This window comes from Leuciscus leuciscus (assembly GCF_965113295.1).
Source record: "Leuciscus leuciscus genome assembly, chromosome: 5".
Lineage (NCBI taxonomy): Eukaryota > Metazoa > Chordata > Actinopteri > Cypriniformes > Leuciscidae > Leuciscus > Leuciscus leuciscus.
This window is the reverse complement of record NC_138729.1, coordinates 25,700,770-25,725,838: the sequence shown is the minus strand read 5'-3', so window position 1 is coordinate 25,725,838 and position 25,069 is coordinate 25,700,770. Positions and strand designations below refer to the sequence as shown.

The window sequence follows — 25,069 nt, the reverse complement described above, 5'->3', positions numbered from 1 at the left end:
TTTGCAAAGCGAAATAAAATGGACCGGAAATTGCCTGTTGAATATTTTAAGGCTAGTAAAATAATGGCAAATGCTTTTGAAACATAAAAGCCTATTGAATTGCACTACTTGAAAAAAATAGGCATTGCATAAATATGCTTGCATTTTAATGTATTGTATTTTTAGGGCTGAAATTCAACATGGTTGAATATTTAAGCTGTGAATATTTCAATTAAAAACATTTCAAACACATTTTCACTATTAAAAATTCAATAATCCATATTCACCTTTCATATTTCACTTCCAAAATATTCAAACTGTTTAAAAATTAAACAGTTTGAATATTTTGGAAGTGAAATATGAAAGGTGAATATGGATTATTGAATTGTTAATAATGAAAATGTGTTTGAAATGTTTTTTTTATTGAAATATTCACAGCTTAAATATTTAGCCTTCTACTTTCCAATGCATGGAATGTTTCTTTTTTTCTCTTTTCCGTTGGTTCTTTACACTAATTTGATCAGTATTCTTAAAAAAAAAAGAGAGAAAAAAGACATTCTTTTTAAATGTACTTAACATTTATGCTTGATTTTTTAACAAATTAGATTTTCACTAAAGTCAAACCAAGGTCAGATAGGGTAGAATTTGTTCAGATATAAATGTGATGTAGGCTACGTATTCGGTACGTCTTTTGAGAATTTCTGAACTTGCTATATGTTTTTTTAACCTATTTTGAGCCGAAGACAAAATGCATGAAAATTATTACTTTGCATGGCACATTCATGACTTAAATTCTGAATATAGTCATGATTTTGTTGTGTAGAATATAGTCAAGTGATTCAGCTACACTGATGTAATTTTGTTATTGCTGCTATTTTTTCCTCTCAATCACACCATTGTGCTTTATCTGTTAAGCCAGCCAATGTATTAGTATTATTGAATTCACTCAGTTGCTATCTTAGAGCTGATGCAAAGCACAAACACTTCCATGTTTTCATTAGCTAAGTGTTTCTGAGGATGTGAGTGCCATGAAAAATAATCTGACAGTAAGTTTTGTGCAAGTCATTTTATAGCTGAAACTGGATCATGAAAAATGTCATGATAATAAATAGCATTAGCATTGTGGAACACTACATTCATCCTGTTTTAAAATTGGCATTCATTTCTTACTGAAGTATAAAGGACATGTAGCTCAGTAATGGCTCTTAAATTATAGTATCGTTTTGATGTATTTACCGATCATGAACAGCAGGTGGCGATGTTAAACAATTTTTTTTCACACCATTAACAGTTAACATTTATTTTAATCCACTTAGAAGTTTATCTCACATTGTTAGAACAGAGCTTATGTTTACATAACCTTGACAAAGGTAACCTCAGTTTGATAGTCTAGGTTTTGCATTAGATAAAGTTAAAGTTAATTGTATTAGATCTTTGTCATGTGTCCCAAATTCTGTATCTTCTTTTTAGTTATAATAGAAAAGTCTCACTTTTGTTCTAAGATATGCACACATTATAATTTATTGATTGTGTAAAGTGTGTGATTTCAATCCTGTCATTGAGAAATTTCCCTGAGCACAGTTCACTGTGTCAAACATATTAACCATCATTCTAGCCTAATCAGTGTCAGTTCAAGACCTTAGCCTTGCATTAACTTGAATGGATTGTAACCGTGGAATGATTATCAATTTTGCTCAACAGTTCGAGGGCATAAAGCAACATAGGATTCTTGCAGGAGTTATTGGGGTCAAAAGATAATGGGATATTTCATCATAATCAGAGAGCAGTGGGGTCATGGGAGAAATTACCTGCTGTTCAGCGCTATCTGGACTTATTCAGACATCAAATGTATGACAGTCAAACATTGTTTATCTCTCTCTCTCTCTCTCTCTCTCTCTCTCTCTCTCTCTCTCTCTCTCTCTCACAGCCATGATTCAGAGGATGCTGCAAAGGCTTTGGTTTCATTACCACAAAATTGTTTAAAACCCTAAAAACTGTGGTAATGACTAATGTAGGACTACTTTTCTGAAATTATATGGAATTCAATTGTAAGTCTGTTTATCGGTTCATATAATTACAAATCTTGGATAATTGCAGGGCAAATGGCAATTACATGTTCTGCAGTCAGAAGGGTGTATTTACAGAAGACTATAACACTCGATATTTATCAGCACTATTTAAGTCTGTCTAGATGCTAGTGTAATGCAACAGATGGACTTTTATTCTGTATGATGAATGAACATTGGCTGCATTTTACATTAATGATAAAACAGTTGCATTTAATTCACTGCCTAAATTGCACATCTTAAAATCAAATCTGGGATTTTAGTATTTTCAGTGACCACTTATTTCATTGCCTTGTTAATAATAGATGTAGCATATGTGTGTGCAAAATACGTTTAATATAGGCAGCTATATATCATACAAATAAACATTTTCAACAAACGTAAAGTAGCCTACTTGACCAATTTCCAACAGTCTCTCGCTACTCTTGTTCAGAAACACATAAATAGTATGTAGAAATGTATGCGCGCATATGTTTTGAAGAACATCTTGCGAGTGAGATCATACTATAATTATTGCTATAGCCTACTTAATCATTTGCTTTTCAAAGCTAAAACCATCTTTGAATAGCTCTTTCTACTTATTCTACACTTTCAGCTCTCAGTCGGAGCATTCGTGTTAAATATGAACTGTTAAAGCGTTCAGTTATTTTCAAATGAAGTTGAAAGTGTAGTATTTGAAGAGAAGCGCGCGCAGGAAGCCGCTCAGCTGTATTTCTGTTGGCTGAGTGCAGACCCTGCCCTGATTGCCTTATATCCATGTCTATTGACGTGTAGAGAGCAGATGGAGGCAGAGGGACTGATCTGATGATCTCTAGTTCTCAGAGGTCATTCTCGCTACAGTTACAGCCACTTGTTGCCAAATCGCTCAGAGACCGCGAGCGCGTCGCGAAACCGCTTTCATAAAGAGCTATTTCTTTGCTTTCACGACACAGATCTAGATGTTGAGACGGGAATACAACCACTTCTGACTTTGTTTGGGGGAAAAAGGTCACTTTTGAGCAAATTCGTCGCATTTGACGGGAGAAGCATGGTTGACAACACAAGCATAGCAACTAAATCTGCACTGGTAAGCACGCGCTTTTGCTCCTCGGGTACAATATAGAGTTGTTTACTCGGTACATTAATTTAAATATTGTATTTCGATCTTTAGTGCACTTATAAACTGTTTATAGATTACCGCATGCAATCATTACGTTACATTACACAGCCCTTCGACCTATAGCTATACTGTACCGTCAATAGCAATAGGCTATACATTGTCATATTTCTGTCATTGAATGGTTCGAGGTCGTTTTTTGCACATCGCATCAGAAATGTGACATTGCTTCATTGATGCTGACCGTCAGGTTTATGTAGTTGATCTTGTTAGTGGAATAATTTCCATAGGAAACCACGATTCTTGCCTAACCCAGTAAGTTACATGCAAAGTTATTTTATCCTGAACTGCTGCACTGGTTTGATCGGTAATGTCATCCGAACATAAAAATGAGTCCACTAAATTGAAAAGTTGAATTGCTGCATAAATTAAGTTAAAGCGGTGCCTAAGTTACCTGCAGTGATGAGTTCAGTTTTTCAACTAGCCTACTTTAATTGCTAATGAAGAAAAACTAGTAAAAATAACAAATTACGGGACAAGTTAAATGGATGGAAACAAAGTTAGGACATTGATGAGAAGATTTTTACAATGTGCATCAGTCATGTATTTTTCTATATAAAAAATAGGCCTACAGTGTTTTTCCTTTTTTAGGCTAGCCTACTAGTAGACAGCTGTTTAGTAAAATAACTATTTCAACCAGTAGCCTATGGAAATGACTTTCAACTAAAGTTTCGACATACTTTTAAATACATTTTGACATATATTTTCTATATACATTTTAAAGAACGTCTGCTAAAACTATGAAATGTAATTTTCGTGATCAATCTGTCTGGGCACATTGTAATTTGGCGCCACTGGTTTATCACTAGCTAAACAACCTAAAATGCTTTAGGTAAATAAAGTAAAAACTAGTTTTTGTAGATTCTAGTTTTTGTAACTATAGTTCTGATATGAAAAACTACAATAAAATTATACAAAATGTTTTTTACGTTTTATTGTAGCCTACCGCCTGAAACTGATTGACAGTGTGTGAACTAGCCAGTTATTAGGCTACCTTCTGTTCGTTACCGTCTTTTTTGATGATAGGTGAAAATACGTGCTCCAACTAACTTAAAATGTAACTTTTATACTTACTAAAAACGCCAACTTGCCTACTTGTAAGAAAAATATGTAGCCTATTACTCCCCCTCCCCCATCCCCAACAAAATATTTTGGCATCTTTTTGCAGGGGGCTGAAGTCTTAATTAACGGGGGTCTGACTCCACTAAACCCCCATAATTCGCACCACGCTTCCAGCTAAATTTTAACATTTGTATTGTGTTGCCGACAGCAAGCCGCTTTCTCGTCGGCGAGCACTCTTCCTCTGCTGGTCAGCTCCTCCAGCGCCCACAGTCAGTCGAGCGGCGGCGGCGGGATGAAGCTGGAGGCGGTCATGGAGAACCTGCAGCGACAGCAGGCGGCTCGACTCGCCCTGGAGGAGAAGATCCGCCAAGCCGAAAAAGATAAAGACATCAGGTCTATGGTGGAGTCGCAGATTCATCAACAAGCTCTGGCTTTCCGCCACTATCAAGCAGCTGTCAGGGGAGCGTTCGCTGCGGGAGCTCCGAACTCGAGCTCCGGCCACCCAAATGAGCGCACAGCCGACTCCGACATCGATGATGATGATGATGATGCTGACCTAGACATGGACCGCGGCATGGATGATGAAGAGCGCGACTTGGATGAAGATGACAGTTTGAACGAGGGTGGAGGGGATGAAGATTTGGAAGGACCCCTAGCTCACTACCCACCGCGCCATGCTGTTTATCCCGGTGCGGGGCAGTCTCCAAAAAGTACCCCGATACATCTATCCAGAATCCAGCCTCCCTATCCAGGTCCAGGACAGGCTGAATCACCGAGTGGTTTGGCACCACAATCACAATCGCAGCACCACGAATGGACTTATGAGGAACAGTTCAAACAGGTATGATTCTAGAAATGCACTTTAATAACCGTTGAATGTGCACTCTGGTGAACCGTATGGTGATTACTAATGTAGAAAGTTTAAAAGCATGAAGTGAGATTGGGTTCAGGACTCCTGTGTGAAACTACTTGCTGAAGTATCTTTCATAACTAAACAGCTAGTCGTCATTATAAAAAAATAAAAAAAAGAATTTTCCAGAGGAAACGACATGGCAGTGCTAGAACTTGAATGCTTGATCTTAATGTAAACTATACAGTACAGACTCTTGATTCATGCATTGACATTATATATTGAGAATATCATGTTTAATTGCTGCTTTAGTGTCCAGTTTCATCATTACCATAGACAAACAGCCTGCACTGTACATTTTCCCCACTTATGAAGTTTAATCACTGCATTACATTTTTAAGTAAAATCAAACTTACTGCAGTAATAGGTACATTACACTTTTTGGACTACTTTGGATTTAGAAAGATTAATTGCCTAAATACTTGCTTAAATTATTTAAATAATCAACATTTTTCTTAATTTAGGTCTAAAAGTGTTTTTGCAGAGTACATAAAGAACAGATGTGTTTTTATTAGAGTCTTTGCTGTTGATGTGTGTGAGTACAAAATCCTAGTGTGGCTTCAATTGGTTTTGACTGTTTTAAAACAGATTTTTGTATTGCAACTGGATGTTTTAGTTATTCAAAGTCAACTAGAACAACTGTAAATTCAGGATTATTTATGTGCGAGTGAGAATGTTTCTGAGTTATGCTGCAGCAGTTTAGTTCCACTGTATTCTCAGGGGATAATTTAGAGTGATACACTGAGAGTGAGGCTCTTAAGCAAACACAGATCTATACGGAACGAGCCTGGATGGACTTGTCATTCTTTATTTATGATAGATCATTCAGAGACCTGGCCAAATGAGACATGCACATTAGTGTCTGCATTAGTGTAAGCACTGGCTTAACGTTAGGGATACAATGCAGTTTGAATAAAGACATCTGCTTTGATTGACATTGATGAAATTTAGGAAAATTGTGCATCAAAAGTATCTCAAACTAATTCAACAGAAGAAATTTAAACTGCAGTTGTCATCATGTAAATAGATAGTTTGGTTTTAATTTATATTAATTTATATTATATTAATTTAATTTATCATGTAAGATTAATACCGACCAACCACAATCTTTTCTTAAAAAAAAAAAAATCTACTGAGGACAGTGTTACATAACATTTAATGTTGTTTTGCAGAAGTCTAGGACATGCATTTTGTAATCGCTATTTGGACAAATCAAGTGAAATGCAGAAACAATGAAAGGATGCCGATGGCATTTGGCAGACTGACTGGAGCCAGTGTACTGCCTGTTTTCAACACTTTAAAAAAATTTCTAAATGCTATGAAGGCCGCCTTGAAATAAGACTGGCTGTTTTGAGGAATGTAAAAATAGACTGAATCATTAAACTTGTGTGACCAAATTCCTGGTGTCTGTATTTACGAAAGTATTTAAAACGCTAAATATAGACCATACTTAGCTTTGAAAGAACTTTCAAAGTCAGCTCAAATTGTTCTGTACAATATTTCTTTATTAAAACTAAACCCAAAGATCGAAATAACTCAATTATGAAAACTAAATATAAGGTCTTAAAAAAGCTATATATGCGTAACATTGTTTGCACTTTGTCATAAATTAATTTCTCTTTCAGTTAAGCGTAAGATGGATGTGTGAAGCAATTCTATTTGCACTGATGAGTCATTCAACAAAGGAAAACAGAATAGATAGGAAAAGAGAGCCAGACAGGGAAGGATCGGAAGAGACTAAGTTAGACCGGTTGCCATATGGCCGTTTATTGTCAAAAAACAGTGAGGGGAGAGGGGAAAAAAAGCAAGTAGTTGCGTAGAGTTTTGGCAGGAATGCAGGAAACTAGACCTGGTGGCATTCCAACCTGGCTCCCTCCCAATAACGCTGGGATATCCCTCTCAGGCTGCGTATGGGTCGGCTCGAAGCCAAGCCATTACGAAATAGGAACAAACTGCATACTTCACCACAGTCTAGCCAGACAAACATGTGTGTGTGTCCACAAAGAGAATCACATTCTGTTGTACGCTTAAATATTTATTGCTTTTACTTTTATTTACTTAGTGTTTGTTTGCACAAGTTTTCTTTGCTTTGCACAAATGTTATTGCTTTCTGCAGCACTGTGTTTTCTGAAACTGATTTTTTTTTTACTTGAAATCTTTTATAATATTCTAAAAATCTTTACTGTCACTTTTGATCAATTTAATGCATCCTCGCTGAATAAAAGTATTCATTTATTTGAAAAACCACACTGACATCAGACTTCCGAACGATAGTGTATGGTTTATCAAACTGGCTCCACATCAGAGTAAATATGCTTTATCAGCAGGCTCTATATCTCAACCTATTTGAAGCACATATCAAATGCTCACTAAAGGTACAGAGTGTACTTTTTCCCCTCAGCAAATATCACTCTTTTGATTACTCAGTCCGACCTCCACTTTGGTTTCGGGGCGTATGTTTGATCCCCCCCTCACCCTACCCCCCGTCTCTCTCTGCCATGTTTTGCAAACATGAAAAAAACTCACATAATGGCTTTTTCCCATAACAAGGATTTTACAGGACCATAGAGGGGGCTGGGCAGGGCTGAACGGGGTGGAGGAAACCCGGCAGTGGTGTTTGGTTTCACTATAAGCTTGTGGAAAAGGAGGTTTCTCTTTCCTTCTTCAGTCCGCTTTAGTTAAATTAGTCTAATGGAATTTTTTATATATAATTATTATTTTTTGCCTCAGAGGATATTAGCACTCTCTAAACTCTGAACTCTGTTTGTTCTAAGGCTCAGAAGAGACATATCAACTATTTCAGTCTCTAGAAGTAATGGTTTGAAACCTGGGTAAATTCAAAATAATCTGTTTGCATTTTATAATTGCAGTTCCAAACAGATTATCGAGTATCGAGGCAGCCAGCTGTGACCTCATTTACTCAAACACTCACGATTAAGCAAAACATCTCTTGGAGAAAATAGGAAATGAGGCAATTGTGAAATCACTGAAAGGAAGACAACGTTCCCCCCCCCCCAGCCAGGAAGGCGAAGTAGTCTTTGTGGTTAAACAAACTTTGTCAGTGGGCAGGGGTTTAAAGATATGCACCTTTTTGTTTTGCTGGATACTTTTGTGAAGAAGTGAGAGACAGAGGCTATATGCGCCCAAAACAGCCTTAACCCATGAGCCTCTGCGGATAGTCTGCTGATATATTTAAATGGCCAGTCCTAAAGTCTTCTCAAGTAACACACTTCAATTCAAGCCCATTAATACCATCATAAAAATGTTTGGAGCCCTTCTTTGAAATCGACACATGCGCACACACACACACACACACAGTAACTCCGGTGTCAACACAAGACATTCCTTGACTTTACAGGCCTGCTCCACCCCTACGGTATCCCCTTCTGTTTGATTGCTCTGCTTTGCTCATATGTTTTGGGATCCTGAGAGCCATTAAGTGCCCCAGCATGAAGTCTCAAGCTAAAACACATGCATGGAGCTAATTCTCCATATGGCACAGAGGTTGTGATTTTTACCTAGCAGCACTATCGTTAGCCTTCTGTGGTATGAGCTAACCCAGGCCTTCCGACAGCTGTGGCAGGTTCATTTTGGACGTGTGCTGTCAGTGGAAATATTGAGTAGAATTCCAGTTGTTTCAGTTTTAGATTGCCTTATAAATAAGAGCCTCCTTTAGCTGTGTCCAATTGGTGGGTTGTTATTAAATCCCTGTTGACATGTCATCAGCTGGCAGAATTGAGGAGAGCTGATAAGCCTGCTCTGAACATGAACCATTCTGAACATTCAGAACTGATCACAAGCCCACACCTAGAGCTATATCATCTTATAATAACAAAAACAGTGTCACGTCAAAGTGAGAGTGTTCCACTTTCACTGTGTTTGCCACTGTCTCGGTCATCAAACCCTGTTAGTGAATGTATGTATGCATCTTTTTGAGTATATCTTGAGAAAGAGGCTGATAAATGGGTCTTTTTATTTGAATGCTTTTTTTAATAATTAAAAAGGTTATATTTTCATTGGTGTAACCTATTCTATTCAGTTGAAATGCACAATATATTAGTATCATACCAGTTTTAATATTGAATTTTTAGCTCTGATATAAATGAATTTACTCAACCCAAGCCATTGTAGACCACATTGTATCATTTAGACACATGAATTGTGTATATGTTTTCTTTATTTTTTACATTTAGATTACCCTATGTAAACTTTACCCTATGTAAATGTAATCTTTAGCAAATCTCAAAATAAATACTGTATAATTAAGTACTTATAGCCTAATGTTTTTTATGCCTTAATTCACTTGTAAAACTATTAATTTTATTACTAGTATGTTTTATTGTTATTTTTATGTAATATATAATTTTGTATTGAATATTGGCCCTAACAGTGTTTCTCACCTTATTGTGGGACTGGTGGGTGTACCTCAGTCCCTCTAGGGGGGGTCCAGGGCCATGGAAGAAAATGTTGTACATTTTAAAGTTAAATTCATCAATCTGGTGCACTTTGAGAGTTCAAAATTAGGAGCTTCAACCCATGTTCAGTGTGCAAATTGAACAAAGACTGTGAATTGACTTGTACCTGAAATTCAAAGGGGACTCAGCCCCCATGATTTAGTGATTTAGTGTCTCAGTCTACATTTATTTAACACTGGTGTTTTAGAAATCTAAACCATTAGAATATAATGATAATAATAATAATAATAATTTTTAGATTATTATTATTCCCATGACAGCCATATATTTTAAAACAAATGCACTGTAAAATAAAGTAATATTTCATAAGTATATTATTCATTTACTAATTTACTACAGTAGGGTAATTACACTACATTTGACCTAATTTCGACACTTAAAACTGCAAGAGATAACCATAGGGCTTTTATTTTGAAGGAAACTGCAGTTGAGCTTTTATTTTGGTGGAAAACTGCAGTTTCTGTGAAAACAGGTTAACAAACACTTCTCATTACAAATTAAGTGAAATGCTGTAATCATCTGCCCCATACATTTTTTTTTGAAATTATTTGAATGTGAAAATAAAGCGTAACTGGTTCTCTTTTGCGTTCCCAATTGCACGCTAAACTTACAGCTCATACAGAGATGGAGTTCACTGCATTCATTCACTGTAAACTGAGCCGTTCAGTGAGTGGTGGACAAAAGATAATGTTTTTTTGATGGCCGATGCCGATATACACATATATATTTACACACTTTATATAAATTTGAATTAGGGCTGCACGATTAATCACAATTTCCATGTAATCGCACTTAAATCGAGATGGCTTATCGCGATTTTGAAATCGCAAAGGCTGCGATTATTTTGTATGCGCAGCTTGTCACTGATGTACGGCTCTGTAAGCGCTGCTCCATCTGAAAGCATTGTGAGTTTGAATCACTTATAACGTGCATTTGAAAAAGCAACACGTGTCAAACAGCTTTCCAAACATGAGAAGCATTTAATAACCTCTTGTCCAACAAAAGACAACATTTAATAACATGCTTTCACTCCAAACTCACTTCATAATGACAGTTGAGCATCCTTCTGTGAGATGATGTGGCTTCTTACACAGAATAAGGCAGTTGTGTGTTTATTGGTCATGTTTAATCAATCAAAGCATTTCAGTCTCCTGTTTATTCAGCTACAGCGATAGGGATTTCCTGTAATGACGGGCATTATCGTACTTCTGCGGCGGGGCATATTTGCTGTGTCTGCGTGAGAGCGCCCTCTGGAGTTCAGATGGAGCAGCATTTACTACCGATCAGCCGTGCTGCACTGGCAAGCTGCGCATAAAATAATCGCAGCCTTTTCCAAATCACGTGCGGTTTCATTGCGATTAATTGTGCAGCCCTAATTTGAATTAATATTTAATAAATTAGAAATAAATCATTTGAAAATTAAGAAAAAATATAAATCTCTAAATTAAACAGTTTAGATGGCAACTTCTTGTCCATGAGCTGATCGCATGAACAAAGTGCTTTGAAACATGATTTGAAGCCATTTTGTGCTTCCAATTTTAGTTTGACCTATACTTTGCCAAAGCAATGGTGCAAAACACAACGTTAAAGACCTTTTATGTTATATGGAGAAGTTTAAATATATTTTTGGTTCATTATGAAACTGGCGGGACAGATTGGACTGGCGTGCCGCCACAATCTAGTTAATGAATGGTAAACACTGCATAACATAATAATTATCAGCTTATCATTATTTGTATCTGTACAGGGAGATGGATTTGTTTAACTTGCCTTTTTAATGTAGATGTCATTTTTTAATTACGGGAAACTTGGCCTTTCTTGTTTAGCTTGCAAAAGTCATAGGGCAGTGAACAAACTCAGCAAATATGGTGTGGTTATAAGAAGTGACACCTTCTCCGAGCACAAGTATACTCTGTTTTGCATGGCACTGTAAACAACACTAGCTTTTGCCCTTAATCTGAAGAATGAGGTGTGATTTCAAGTGATCAGTCAAGTCAAGTGATCAGAGGTAGCCCATGTGAATTGTGAATTTTGCAGTGAAATATTCTAGTAATAATATGTTTTTGTTATCTTTTTATCAGTTCTAGATCAGGAAAATACTGATAAGTACCGATAAGTAAACTTTCAATCACTGTTGTCTAAAACATGGGAATATCATTGCTCATTTATTAGTAGTACTAGTGAGTCACTGTAGATTGATTTTGCAATACACTTTGTGATCCTGGTTGCCAGGCATAGTCTGTGCAAACATTATGTCCAGGATATAAACAAAATGTTCTGTTCACTTCGAATACATAATCTATATACAGTATCTGAACCAGTAGAAACATTCACAGATTGTACAGTAGATAACTTTTGACATGCTTGAATATGGTGCAGTAATTGAGCAGAGTTTTTTTTTTATTATTTAATGTTGAGTGCAGCAATGCCATATTGTCACTATACATACATGTGATATATTGTTTTAAGGTCATTTACTGCACACTCTGTGCAAGGTTCATCATACATTTTTCTTGGTACTTGAAGTAAATGAGCTATTAATGGACATACAGAGCCGTTTTACCTTCAGTTCAAGAGTAATAGTCAGTAAAGGAATGCCTGATCTTTTGCAGTGTGTTTAGGCTAAGCTGGAGCTCAGCAGTAAAACACTTTTAGATCATATTGCTTTTGGCTTTGCATTTTGGTTTTTGGTGCTGAAGTATTTTCATTTCTCCTTGTGTCAGTATCAGTAAGACACATACGGTGCAGTGAGTATTAGATGGCAGCAGGCAGCAGCTGAGGTCTCATGTCATCAGTCTCGGCCCATATGGCCTCACGTGTCAGCGTTCATTAAGGTGAAGAGTTGTAATGAAAGATAGGGAGGAATCAAGCATTGAGTGTCTTAGGCTTACGGTCAGAATCAGATACTCTCTTTACAGGATTAGCTTCATCAGCACATCCCCCCATCCTAATGATCCCTCACAAAACACACACACACACATTTTTTGTGTGTGTTTATATGAGTTTATTACTGTCTGATTGGTTTGGTCAAGCATTTAGATATGTCCACACAGTACGCATTGTGTTCTAATTAGATGTGATGCAATAAGTGTCCAGTGACAAGCTATTTGTCCGACCACACTGCACAAAACGGCTGCATGATGTAACACTGTCACATCCCGAAGATGCGTTTAATTCTAGGGATTTGCAAAACTGACTAGTTGGTGGCTTGCCTGAAGGACTATTTGTGTAATCTGGCTTAAGGGAATGTTGTATAATTTTGACATCTTCCCATACTTGCAATGAGAAGCGGTTATCCACCTTTTTCCTGACGAGCCTATTGCGCTTTGGATTATTGGAGCCAGAGGCACTTTCGGTTTGGGAAACTTCTACTCAAAAAGACTGAAACAAATCATTTCAAATAATAAGGTTGCGCTACAAATAAACTTTATCAGCCAGTTTGACTGAATGAGGTGTACAATTTCCGTTTTATTTTCAGACATCAGAAGAATAACAATTTAATGTGATGTGGCATCACAAGAATATCTGTGGCCGCATTCTTTTCCTTCTGATTATTATTTTTTTTTTCCTTTGTATTCCTCTTTAATAGTATGATAAGACAACATATACTGCACATTTGTGGTCTGCTCTCCCGTTTTAATTTACGATATGTCACATGAATGATTAACTGTAATTTACTATGAATCCCTCGTGTTTCTCCCCAAATCCTCACGTCTCATTCCAGGTTTGTTTTCACACGGATGGTTTAAAATTTTTACTGTCTCCCCTTTTCACTTCTAATCCCTATTAGCAGTGTTTATTGGAAAGTTTCTACAACAGGTAAATAGAATATTTGTTATGTCAAAATGATGTTTGAATATTATTACTCAAGTAAATTCTAAAGTTAATAAAACATTTTTGATCAAGATAACGCATGTTACATAATATAGACAAATATTAGCCTACTACAGTGAAATTGAACCCATCCGTAATATTATTGCGGAAAGAATCAAGCTTTTGGGGTTATTTATGGTCTGTTGTAGTAATGTTAATGCTTTTACACTTAAGTTTCCTTTTAATGTTCAATGGTTGAAGGGTGCGTAGAAAAAGGTCACTTCATTGTACCAAGTTTTTATAAAAAAGCGTATTATTGCGTTCATAGATCGAACCTTTCACTGATTGTTTACAATTAGTTACTCCCATAATTTGCACAAAGCGTCATGGGGTGTATGAAAAAATTGGATAAACCGTCTGTAGTCAACAAAAGAAAAGTTTTAAGGGTTCCTGCCGAATAAAAGTTTGATAGTTTAATGTTTGAAAATGAAAAAAGACTGCCATAAATATTATTATATAGTATTTTTTTATTGTATAGGGAAATATATTAATATATTAATAGTTTAATTATGTTACATTTTATTTATTAAAAATAATAATAATAATAATTGTTTTAGTCATATTGATATATAATCACAACATTTTTGGACAAATTGTGCATCCCTACGAATTAGTGTTTTCAAAAATATTTAGATTTCGATATGTATCGATTCTGAAATGGTTCCAATACCACTTTTCTGCATTATTGATACACCGATTCCAGCTGCGTGTTCTCACACTCTCTTCGCTGCAGTTGAATAGTGCTTGTTTTGCGCATAGTCATTCCCGCAGCTTTCACGTTCACACCAAATGCGCATGTAGGCCTGTCGCGATAATTAAATAACCGTCTGATCGCGATTATTTGATCTAACCGCGATTGTTTCAGACAACCGCGATTATTGCGCTCTTTTATAGACCTACGGCACAAGGGGGAGTCATGAACCAAAATAAATAGACAAGCAGTCAAGCACTAATTACGTTTTCTAGCAATATATTCAAAGTCATCTGAAGCCATTCCATAGCTTAATGTGAGGGACAGTAGTATATTTACATTGTTAAATTAAAGTTCACAAACTCGTCTGCAGCTGTCAATCATTCCGTTCAGCATTCAAACTCTGCAGCTGTCAATCATTCCGTTCAGCATTCAAACAGCGCGCGTCGTCCGGTTACGACAGGATACACGGTAAAACTTTCTCCAATGTGACATTGACGTTATAATGCTTGATCTGTAGATAAAGGGCTGTGGATTTGCATAAAATGACTTTATTTTGCTGGAGTTTTTTGCTGTTTCTAAATGACTCGCTCGCTACCGTGTGCCTACACAGCACAAGGACTATGAATTGGCATCAGACGCACAATAACTGGAGTTTAAAACTGTGAAGAAACAAATGATCAATAAACTGTTGGACTGATATACACTAGGATTTGTGCCCTCGACATTTCTTCGCTTTGTGCCGTGAACTTTTAAATGCGCACTTGTGCATCGCTGCGACTCCATGTTGCATTAAGCACATCATTCTGCACCCGCGATGCGCATACGCGCTTTGTTCCGCTCTGTTTTGAAGCGTATCATATTACCATGGTTTGTGCACATTTGTTTTTATTAACATGTTTAGATTTTATTAAATTACTGTGCAGATGTTTTCAAAAATTTCTTTTTGCTGCTGATTTATACACTCACTAAGTTTAATAAACAAATTGTCATAGCTATTGAATATAGCCTATTTATTTAATATTTAAAGGTGTTAACTGTAAACTTACACTGCAAAATGATAACTTACAAAGGATTAAATTCATCACAATTATTTAATGAATGAAGCACAAAGCCCTAAAACAGACAATTAATCAGCATAATTGCCAAAGCCCTAACACAGACAATTAATCGTCAAAGCCCTAAAACTGACAATTAATCGGCATAACCGCAATTATTTTTTAGACAATTAATCGTCAGCCAAATTTCATAATCGTGACAGGCCTATGCGCATGCACCACTGATCTATACAAGTGGCGCTCTCATAAAGCCTCCTCTCATACAGCTTGTGAGAACCAAATTTACCTCTTTACTTTCCCATCTGGGCGATGTTGTGTATCCATGTTGTGTAACAGTAAATTGGATCCATGTATAAACTCTTAAAGTCACAGCAGCCTAATATTCCTGCTGCTGTCTTACATGTTAATCAAAGAACATAATGAAAATAGAAAAAACTTTTGTAACAAATTGTAAGCATTAATCTGTATTTCATTTTTGCAATGAAGACTATCTAGTGTAATTTTTACATTTAAATACTTTATTTAATTTCTGTAGTGTTTCTTTCCTGAATACTTGCCTACAGTTATACCCACCTGAAAAACTTAAAGCACTGTTCATTTAATTTGTCTCTTTATTCTAATCTCTTTATTTGTGCTATCGTTTGCAATTTGTTTATTTGTTATTATTGTATTACTGACTGTTTACTTGTCTTTTTTTTTGTAAAGTTCAGTTTCAAGTAAAGCCTTCCTGTGCTATGTGTAAGCTATTGTAACCAAAATTATCAAAAAATGATGAGAATAATAAACTAAATGAATTCTACTTTACTTTTTTTTTTGCTCGTTACTCTTCTGCATCACACCTGATTAGGAGCTGGTGTCAAATGTGTCGTCTTTAAATTTGCTGGGAACATCATTGAATATTTACAGTTATAACTGATGATTGTGCTCTCTAAGCTGAATAGCATTTTGAAACCAAATCGATCAAGTCTATTTGACATCTTTGTGTTAGTTTTGTCTGTTTATGTAAACTGTTAGTGTAATGCTAGTAGTAACACCCTTTTCCTCAGCAGCTGAATCATTTATAAGATGGAGGGTAATCTCAGCCTGACCCATTCAGTCTGATTCAGAGACACACATGGGGCTAAAGATCACATGTAACATTAGTAAATTAGCTTGTTGCTTAATCCCACAGGAGATTTTAAGATAATGGAGCACAGACGGCAGGTTTTAGGGTTGAAAAAAAAAATTTGAGGAAAAACATAAAGTGAATAGACAGGGAGAAGTATGTATGGGTAAAATGGGGGTGGAAAGAAAAATGAAAGGGCTGTTGTCTGAGAATATGAATGCAAATATAAAATTGTATGGCTAATCCAACTCACTTGCCTGTTAGTACAATGTCTGGTACTAAAGCAACTAACACCAGAATGTTTTGTGTTGTGACCTTTACTTTGTTTAAAACAAATGCCGTCTTTCATTGCTGACTTCATTAGCATGAGTCAAATGTAGTTCTTTCTACGTCTCAGCCCGTGATTTCAGTTTTGCCCTTGACATGTGTTCAGTCAGGCCAAGGCAGCGGGCCAGGAAGGAAGCTGAAAGATTCGAGTGTTGCTTTCGGTGGCGGTGGCTCTTCTTCTCTGATTCAGGAGGTCAGTAATCATCCCCACCCCCCATTCCTCATCTCTTCATTCAAATTGCACGCACACCCCCTTTTACTGGCCTCAGGCCTCTATGTAACAACCCCTCCAACCAAACAGTAGTGACAATCTGGAGAACTTGTGCCTGTTTTGATGATAGTGTTAAAGACAAAGACCAATGTGGAATCTTTGTACAAACTCTCCCAAGTCATTTAAAGGGATAGTTCACTCGAATAAAAAAAAAACATTTTGCACCCCATTGGCTTTCATTGTTTGGACAAAAAAAAAAAGCAGACATTTTTCAAGATATCTTTTTGTTATGTTTCACAGAATAAATAAAGTCATATAGATATGGAACGTTATAAGGGTGAGTAAATTATGATTGAATGTTCATATTTGGGTGAACTATCCCTTTAAATGTTTTAAGAGGTAGATGTAGAACACATGCACGAACGTAAACTTTTTATTTAAACCCTATGAAACCACTTAAATGTAACCTGATTCATTTATTTGAAGGAAGAATTAATTCAGCTGCAAAGCATCAACAAGCCACTTGTGAGACAAAGTAATGTCTGTCCTAACTACAAAGTGTGATACTATCAAGGTCCAATTTAATCCAGTGCTGAATTCATGAATAAGTGCTACTCAACTGACCGGCCAGTGCCCTACATAGTTCACAACCCACATGCAGCATAGAAGGCCTGCTTTGTTTTTAATGGCCAGCAATGAATTCAAGGGTCAATTAGAGCCTGAATTCCACAGGCATGTGATACAACATTCCCCACCTTCATGAAAGAAACCTCAATTACAGCAGACGCTTTAATGCAGAAGACAGCTCTGTTTTAAAGCCGTTGATCATTTCACTCATTTAACAAGAGCCATTTCAGTACTATTTCCATGGATGTCATTGACTTCCAACTGACTTCCACACCTCCGTGCTAAAAGATTCGCAGGTCAGTAAAAGAAACCTCTGCTTGCTGGTGCCATGGCAGTGAAAAAACAGGGAACAATTAATAGTTGAAACAGCATCAGATGCCTCTGGATCCTAGGGATTGTTTGTTTTACAGAATTCTTTTCCTGTTGCTGTAAAGATGATTTATCAGGTCTGAAGGGAACTATGAAATATTTGAAATGAAAGCAAGCTTGTGTTGCATTTTTCTCATAGGGTTTGTGTTTTTTCCATCTGGTTCTGTTGTTAAAGAAGGCCGAAACCTAAAATATTTTCACATTTTAAAATAAAAAGCAACAGTTAACACTAACCTCTGGGGGACAGCCAGAGAAATGTGGTTTGTGAAGAAATGGGAAGAAACATAACGTGGGTATTTTTAAATTCGTCTTGAATGCCTGTAGTTTTTTTTTTACTCTGTAAAGAATTCATCAAGCACATAGCCTCAGAAGCAGGAAGGTTTGATTTCCTCCAGTTTGCCAGTCGTAGTGAACACATTATTATTATTATTATTTTACATTTAAACATTTATTATGTTTTGATGAGGTTTACTTAAGAAGTCCAGTAAATTCTATTTTTAATTTTTAGTAATTCTTGAGATGTACTTGTTATTGTAGTGTAGTTTTCTAATGGTCTTTAAAGAATATATAGCTTGGTATCACTGAATGCAGGTTGTCAGTGATTTATTCAATAAGCAAGACTAATATTAATTCATAAACAGTGAGATGCGTTTATCACCATATAAATATACGGCGTCATAGAAAACACGTCTGAATTTAAGAAATATCCATATTTTCTACTGTATAGCGTCAAAGACCAAGTTACTCCAGCCAGAAATCAAGGAACACAAATGGATTGTAAGGAAATTCAGATTTTTTGCTGCCTTTTATGTGAATTACAGTAACAACAAACTGTTCAACCAATCAAATTCTAGCTGTCAGCAGAACAAAAAGAAAGTGGACTCTGAACATCAGTGCACAATAAAAGTAAAGAGCAGAGGCTGCTTTTGTCCATGCCATTTGTGAAAGATTTCAGTATTGTGTAAGAGCATCGTGATCCTCTGATAGTGACTATTGAATGTTTGTAGCGCATGTGTAGCAATTACACTTCATTTTCTGTTTCATTCTATTCAGAACTCAGTTCCATTTATATTCAATATCAGCACTTCTGCAGAGGAAGGGACAGCTTAAAAAGGGCTTCTTGCTAGGGGTGCTCCGATTGATTGGCTAGCGATCGCTATCGGCCGATAATCGTTTCTAATCACTCGATCGGTGATCTCTCAATTCACCACATCGCATCTGCACTATAAGTGTAACGCCGAGCCAGAGATGCCGAAGATGAAGGCAGGTTACAAGAATAACAGGATTTATTTAACAAGAACCTCCAACAATACGAAACCGTGTGCTGTCCACAAATAACAACCGACAATGAACTGAGGCTCCAAAGGAAGTTAAGTAGTGGTACAAACAAGGTTGATAAGGAGACACAGCTGAACTAAGAGAACTAATCAAATCAGTAACCATGACAACTCATAAGTGGCGGGAAACTAAACAAAGGAAACACATGTGACTGAAAATACTAAAAGTATTCAGACTAAAAGTCCATAAAAATGAAACTAACTAAACAGAACCGTGACAATAAGCGTAGCGTGTTTAAACCATTCAGCACTTGCTCGCTCTCTAAAACACTTGCACACTCAAAGCGCACACACATAAAGCAGTCTCAAAAACAGCTCGCAAGTATCAAACTTATTTCTTCTGTTTGTGGCTAATTGCACTAATGGTCAAAAACACACAAAGGTATGTACAAAATGACTGTCTTGGGGAGTATCCTCGTAAACACAGTTGTCTTTAGTGAACGTAAACAGAAAGAAAACGCATGTGTACCAGTATATTGGATCCGTGCATAAACTCTGTGCATAAAAAAGTGACAGAAGCCTAATAAACCTGCTACTGTCTGTGTCATTAATGTTAATCAAACAACAAAAGATAAAGAGAAAAATCACTCGCTGCTCTTGACTGAAGAACTTTTGTAACTTTAATTCATTACGATTGATTATTATGTATTGAATTTATTCAGGGAAGACTATTCAGTGTTATTTTAAATTTTTTTCTTTATTAAATTTCTGTAGTATTTCTTATGTGAATACTACTGTTAGGCACTGTCCTTAAAGCACTGTATTTTTCTTTTGTATCTTTATTCTATTTAATTTATTTGTGCTACTGCTTGTAATTTGTTTATTTGTTTACTTGCCTTTTTTGTAAATCCAATTCAAATTTTGAAATCAGGCTTGTACTGTATGTTTGCTATTGTGCAACAACATTGACCCATTGTAAAAACAAAAATGCATTGTGTGACCAAACATTAGGTGACATAATTTTTTTTTTTTTTTTGGAAAAAGTCTAAAAAAGCCTGATTGGAATAAAATACTGATTGGAGCATTCATATAAATAATGCTATATGATAAAAAGAAGGCTTCATATAGACTCCATGATCGTTATTGGTGATCGATATCAGTCGATACTGCTTCCTGTGATCGGTGATTGGCCCCAAAATCCTGATTAGAGCACCCTTACTTCTTGCATAGGATGCGAATTGCATGCAGATTTGATATTTTGCTATGACAGCAAAAAAACATGTTATTTCTGCATATAATTTTTATGGAGGATTAATAAATAAAAAATCATACTTTTTTCTCCCTCTATTTGTTTCACAGGTGAGAATTTTTTCCTTAAAATTGCCAGTCCAGCTAGTATCTAATTTATATACACGTGTGCACAATTGGATTAATAGAGCTTAAAGTCATATCCGTGTAATACGCTAGATCATTTCACGCCCTTCCTCCCTCAAAGTGGTACGGGGAAGCAATCAGTCAATTCTGATTGAAGTCCTCACTAAATCAATAGAAACCAGATATATCTCATAATGCCATAGATCCACAGCTGACCTAGAGAGCTGTACATCCTCACTTTGGTTTGTCTGGCCTATCTCTAACCAAATAGCACATTAAATTGGGCAACAGAGCAAATGTCTGTCAACTACAGTGAACAAAAAGCAGTAAAAGTTTTGCTAATGAAATCACAGATAATGTAAGATGATTTTTTTGTATACTAATAAAAGTGCAGCCATGCATAATTTTTGTGTATTGATGAAGCTGTTGAGGTCAAAACTTGTCCAATAATGATTGGCTGCTTTTTAACAGTGTGGTCAATGTTATCAACCAAAGACATTATCCACTTCTCAGAGGATGAGGCCTAATGAAGTTAAATAGAATTTTGACAAGATAATGGATTTGTTTTCCTTCCTTGATTCCATTCTCCCCCTCAGCGCTCATGATAAACTGTGTAGAAAAGAAGTAAGAGGGAAACGGATTATTCAAGGCTGCTCACAAGGGGGATGAGAGATCAATAACGAACCCTTTTGAGAAAAAAAGAAACATCCAGTGAAGACCTCTATAATTTGGGTTTGAGTTAGATCTTAGGCACAAGAACTGAATTCTTCTTAGCTCGAGCACTAGATCTGGCCCCTCCTCACGGGGTGATCGCTGACCAATAAAAATGTACAGCACATAGCAGAGAGTAAGTAGCTTGTACAGCGACCTTGCTACACAATTGCGTTGCGTGGCGCACTACCTTTTAAAAGTTTGGGGTTAGTACGATTCTTTTAATGGTTTTAAAAGATGTCTCTTATGTTCACCAAGACTGCGTTTATTTGATTTAAAATATAGTAAAAACAGCAATATTGTAAATGATCTATATTGTCAGACCATGTTTTATTAATAATATCAAGTCAGAACTGTAACACTTCCAAATCAAGAATTTTTTTTTTACTGTCACTTTAAGATGGCTCCCAGAGAAACATGATCCTCTCTAATCAGCATTTGCCTCTGTGAAATCTAGCATAAGCTTGCTGACTGTTCGTTTCTGTTTAGCATAAGCAGAATCTGATGACCTTTGACCTATTTGTAGACCTCACCCCCTCTCATCGCCATAAAACTAGGCTTGCTGTGCATAGATTCCTCACTTGGTCATTGATCATTAAGGAGATCAAAGGGTTAGTGAAATCAGCCGTGGCACACACTATCCCGTAAGGTGATTGGTAGAACAATCCTCTCGTTCTTAAAACCTGTACGATAGTGTGTCATTTGTCAATTGAAATATATGGAGTAAATTATATGGATCTGCATTTCTTAGGAAGGTGTGATGTCTATCGTTGGCGTGTTGTGTGTGTAGATGTGTGTATATATAGTGCTCACCTTTCACCCCTCATCACTCACCGCTCAACTGTGTCTCCACATAGCTTCAGTGTGTATTTCTGACAAGCTCATGTTTGTTCCACTTCTTTGTCGATTGCAGGAGAAATGTGCCGGATTCCTCAGAGCTGAGTCTGACCACGACTCATATTCCCTCTCTTCAATAATTCAGAGCTAGTGCCGTAAAGTTGTTACTTAAAGTCCTCTTCTGTCAGTGTCATTTTGTTGGCTTATACGTTGTGGTCCTGCTGTGTATCATCTGGTTAGACAAATGTTTTATGATAAACAGTAAATTTGACAGGCCAATGCTGTTCACCAGATCATTTCCAGATGGTCTTTACAAGGAGAATTGAGCGTGACAAGGATTCTAAAGACATAGTTAAGATTATAACAAGTAAATGCATTGATAACATTTCAGCTACTATGTAGTGCTGCTTTAAACTACTACTATATACTGTATACTCTAACGTTCAAAAGTTTGAGGTCAGTAGGATTTTTTTTTGTGTTAATGCTTTTATTTAGCAAACGTGCATTAAAGTATTCAAAAGTGACATTAAAGGCTTTTGTTACAAAATGATTTCTTTTTTTCTTTCTTTAAAAAGTTCTTTTTAACTTTCTATTCATAAAAAAAAAAAAAAAATCCTAAAAAACAGAAAAAAAATTGTACCGACCCCAAACATTTAAATGGTGTATAAGTGATCTAAGGGAACTTGCGATGCATGATGGGTGTTTGCAATGTCTTCAAATAAGAACTATGGTTAATTGCACTTCTTCTTTTTGCCTGAATAAGAAATGCTAAAGAAGTTGTGATAATATTGGTTTTAACACTAAATATTTCAGTTAGTCTGTGGTATCATGATTCCACTGATATCAGCATATTTACAATAAGAGAAATGGTTTTGGTTAGCATTACATTTTGAACATTCAGACCTATTAGATGAACAACTCAGATAGGATATTTTTTTTTACCAAAACACTAAACAAGAAAACTTGAGTTGTGTTTGAAGGTATAATTTGTGGTGATATCTTCACCATCTGCTTTTGCAATTCTAGTTTGAGACCCCCTCCTCTGGCAGGAAATGGCATCCCCCACTGATGATGTGGCACTTTGAGTCATAAATTTAATAGCTTTACCCCCCCCAATTCCCCACTCCTGCTTCTCCATCCCTTCATACCCCCCCCCCCCCCCCCCCCCCCCCCCCTCTCTTTCTCTCTCAGGACTGACCTTTTTTCTTTTATTATTTATCCATCTTAGTTGTATGGCAAGAATTTTTTACAAAAGAGCCCAGTGGATCTGTTGGTTTAAGCCCCGCCCCCTCTGCCGTATGCTGTGATGTGACAGTGCAATGCTCCCTTTGTGATCGGTGACATGTGAAGGGAATTGATGAGATGAAGCTAGCGATTTCCTTCCATTTAAAGACTTGCTCCATATGTCCATTGATTTATGGTGTGCTTCGTGATCATCTGTTATATAAATTAGGTTATTATAATGAAGTTAAACTATTGCAGATGCAGGTTAAGTACAGATTTAGAAACTGGATAGCCTTTCTGATAGAGCTTATAGAATGATGGAATACACCTAAAGGGATAGTTCACCCAAAAATGAAAATCGCCTTACCCTCATGTCATTCTAAACCTGTATGACTTCTTTCTTCTATAAACAAAAGAGCATATTTTAAACATGCCAGTGTTTTTTGTGTGTGTGTTTTTTTTTTTTTTTTTTTTGTCTGTCCATACACTGGAAATCAGTGGGATCCAATGTTGTTTGTATTCCGACGTTCTTTAGAATATCTTCTTTTGTGTTCCACATAAAAAAGAAAGTTACAGGTTTGGAATGACATGAGAGTGAATCAATGGTGATATAATTTTCATTTTCAGGTGAACTAAAAAAAATACTTCACAAAACATATCAGAATTACTTTTAGATGTCATGTGCAATGCAGATCACATGTCAGCACAGTATATATACTCAGGAAATTTGCCATGATACACAGCCCCGTATGTATGCTTTAAATTAAAGTGGCTGGTTAACAAATTATACTTGCAAATTATTTTGGGATTTTGTGATACAAAATGTGGAGTAGTCATTTTTAGACTAGACATGTAGACACAGTCATGTGCCTCATCATCTTTTACTCTACTGGCATTGTGTTAACGTCAGCTTTATTGTATGAATTGCAGAGCTCGCAATGAACTCACACAGACACACACACACACACTGCCACCAGTCACACATTTCACCCACTTATAAGGTCTGCTAAATCAAACAAGACGTGACTGAGGGATATTCACTGTATCCTACATGAAAAATGTGTCTGTCGGAGCTGACAATACAAGCAATAAGGACAGAAATGAAACTTCAAGTCCTTTAAACCAAACAAACAGGTTATTAGAAGGTTAGATGGCTCATATTGTAGAACTGGCTTAGGTTTGTTACCTCTGTGTGTAGTATCTACATGTAATGCTAATACCGCTAATGTTAGTGATGTTGGATTGGTTGTTTGGCTAATGTAATGTGGTCTGCTTTAGCATTTGGTCAATAAAGATGGCTCTGTGTGGTATGGTAGCCATCTTGAGCCTGGCTGTCAAAGACCATAAAAGGTTAGCTCACACAGGAGCTGCACTGTTGATATGACAGAGCCCCTTGCCTTCAGAACGCACAAGCTGTGGGAAACACCAGCCCCTCCTGACCCACTCATACATACACAAAACATACACACTTTCTCTCTCCCTGTACTGCACACACACAAACACACCAAATCTTATAACACAGAGCAGTCAACACAAGCTCATCCATCACAGATCTATTCAGGGCTCCGGCCCCCTCTTTGTTCGGTAGTGTTGGCCGCAGCCCAACTTTACTCTGGGTGAAAGTGATATGAACTTAGTGCTGGTGGTCTCGGGTAATAAATTCTACAGACGCAGTGATGCTACTGCTCGTTGGTACTTGTAAGCACCCAATATCACTGCACTGGCTATCAACATCAT

The 25,069-nt window shown here is 36.6% G+C and overlaps 1 protein-coding gene across 2 annotated transcripts in view; it reads left to right on the top strand.

Annotated features, from left to right (window-relative positions):
- The first annotated feature begins 2,711 nt into the window (after nucleotides 1–2,711).
- Nucleotides 2,712–25,069, top strand: part of arid3c (AT rich interactive domain 3C (BRIGHT-like)) — an 88,710-nt gene continuing 66,352 nt past the window's right edge. Inside the window, exons 1-3 of one of the 2 annotated variants that reach the window (XM_082168763.1) lie at nucleotides 2,712–3,111; nucleotides 4,472–5,104; nucleotides 16,809–16,895. In XM_082168763.1, the coding sequence (XP_082024889.1) occupies nucleotides 3,073–3,111; nucleotides 4,472–5,104; nucleotides 16,809–16,895 (759 nt within the window). In that variant the 5' untranslated portion in view covers nucleotides 2,712–3,072. The remainder of the gene's footprint in view (nucleotides 3,112–4,471; nucleotides 5,105–16,808; nucleotides 16,896–25,069) is intronic. The other variant, XM_082168764.1, reaches the window with a different exon arrangement.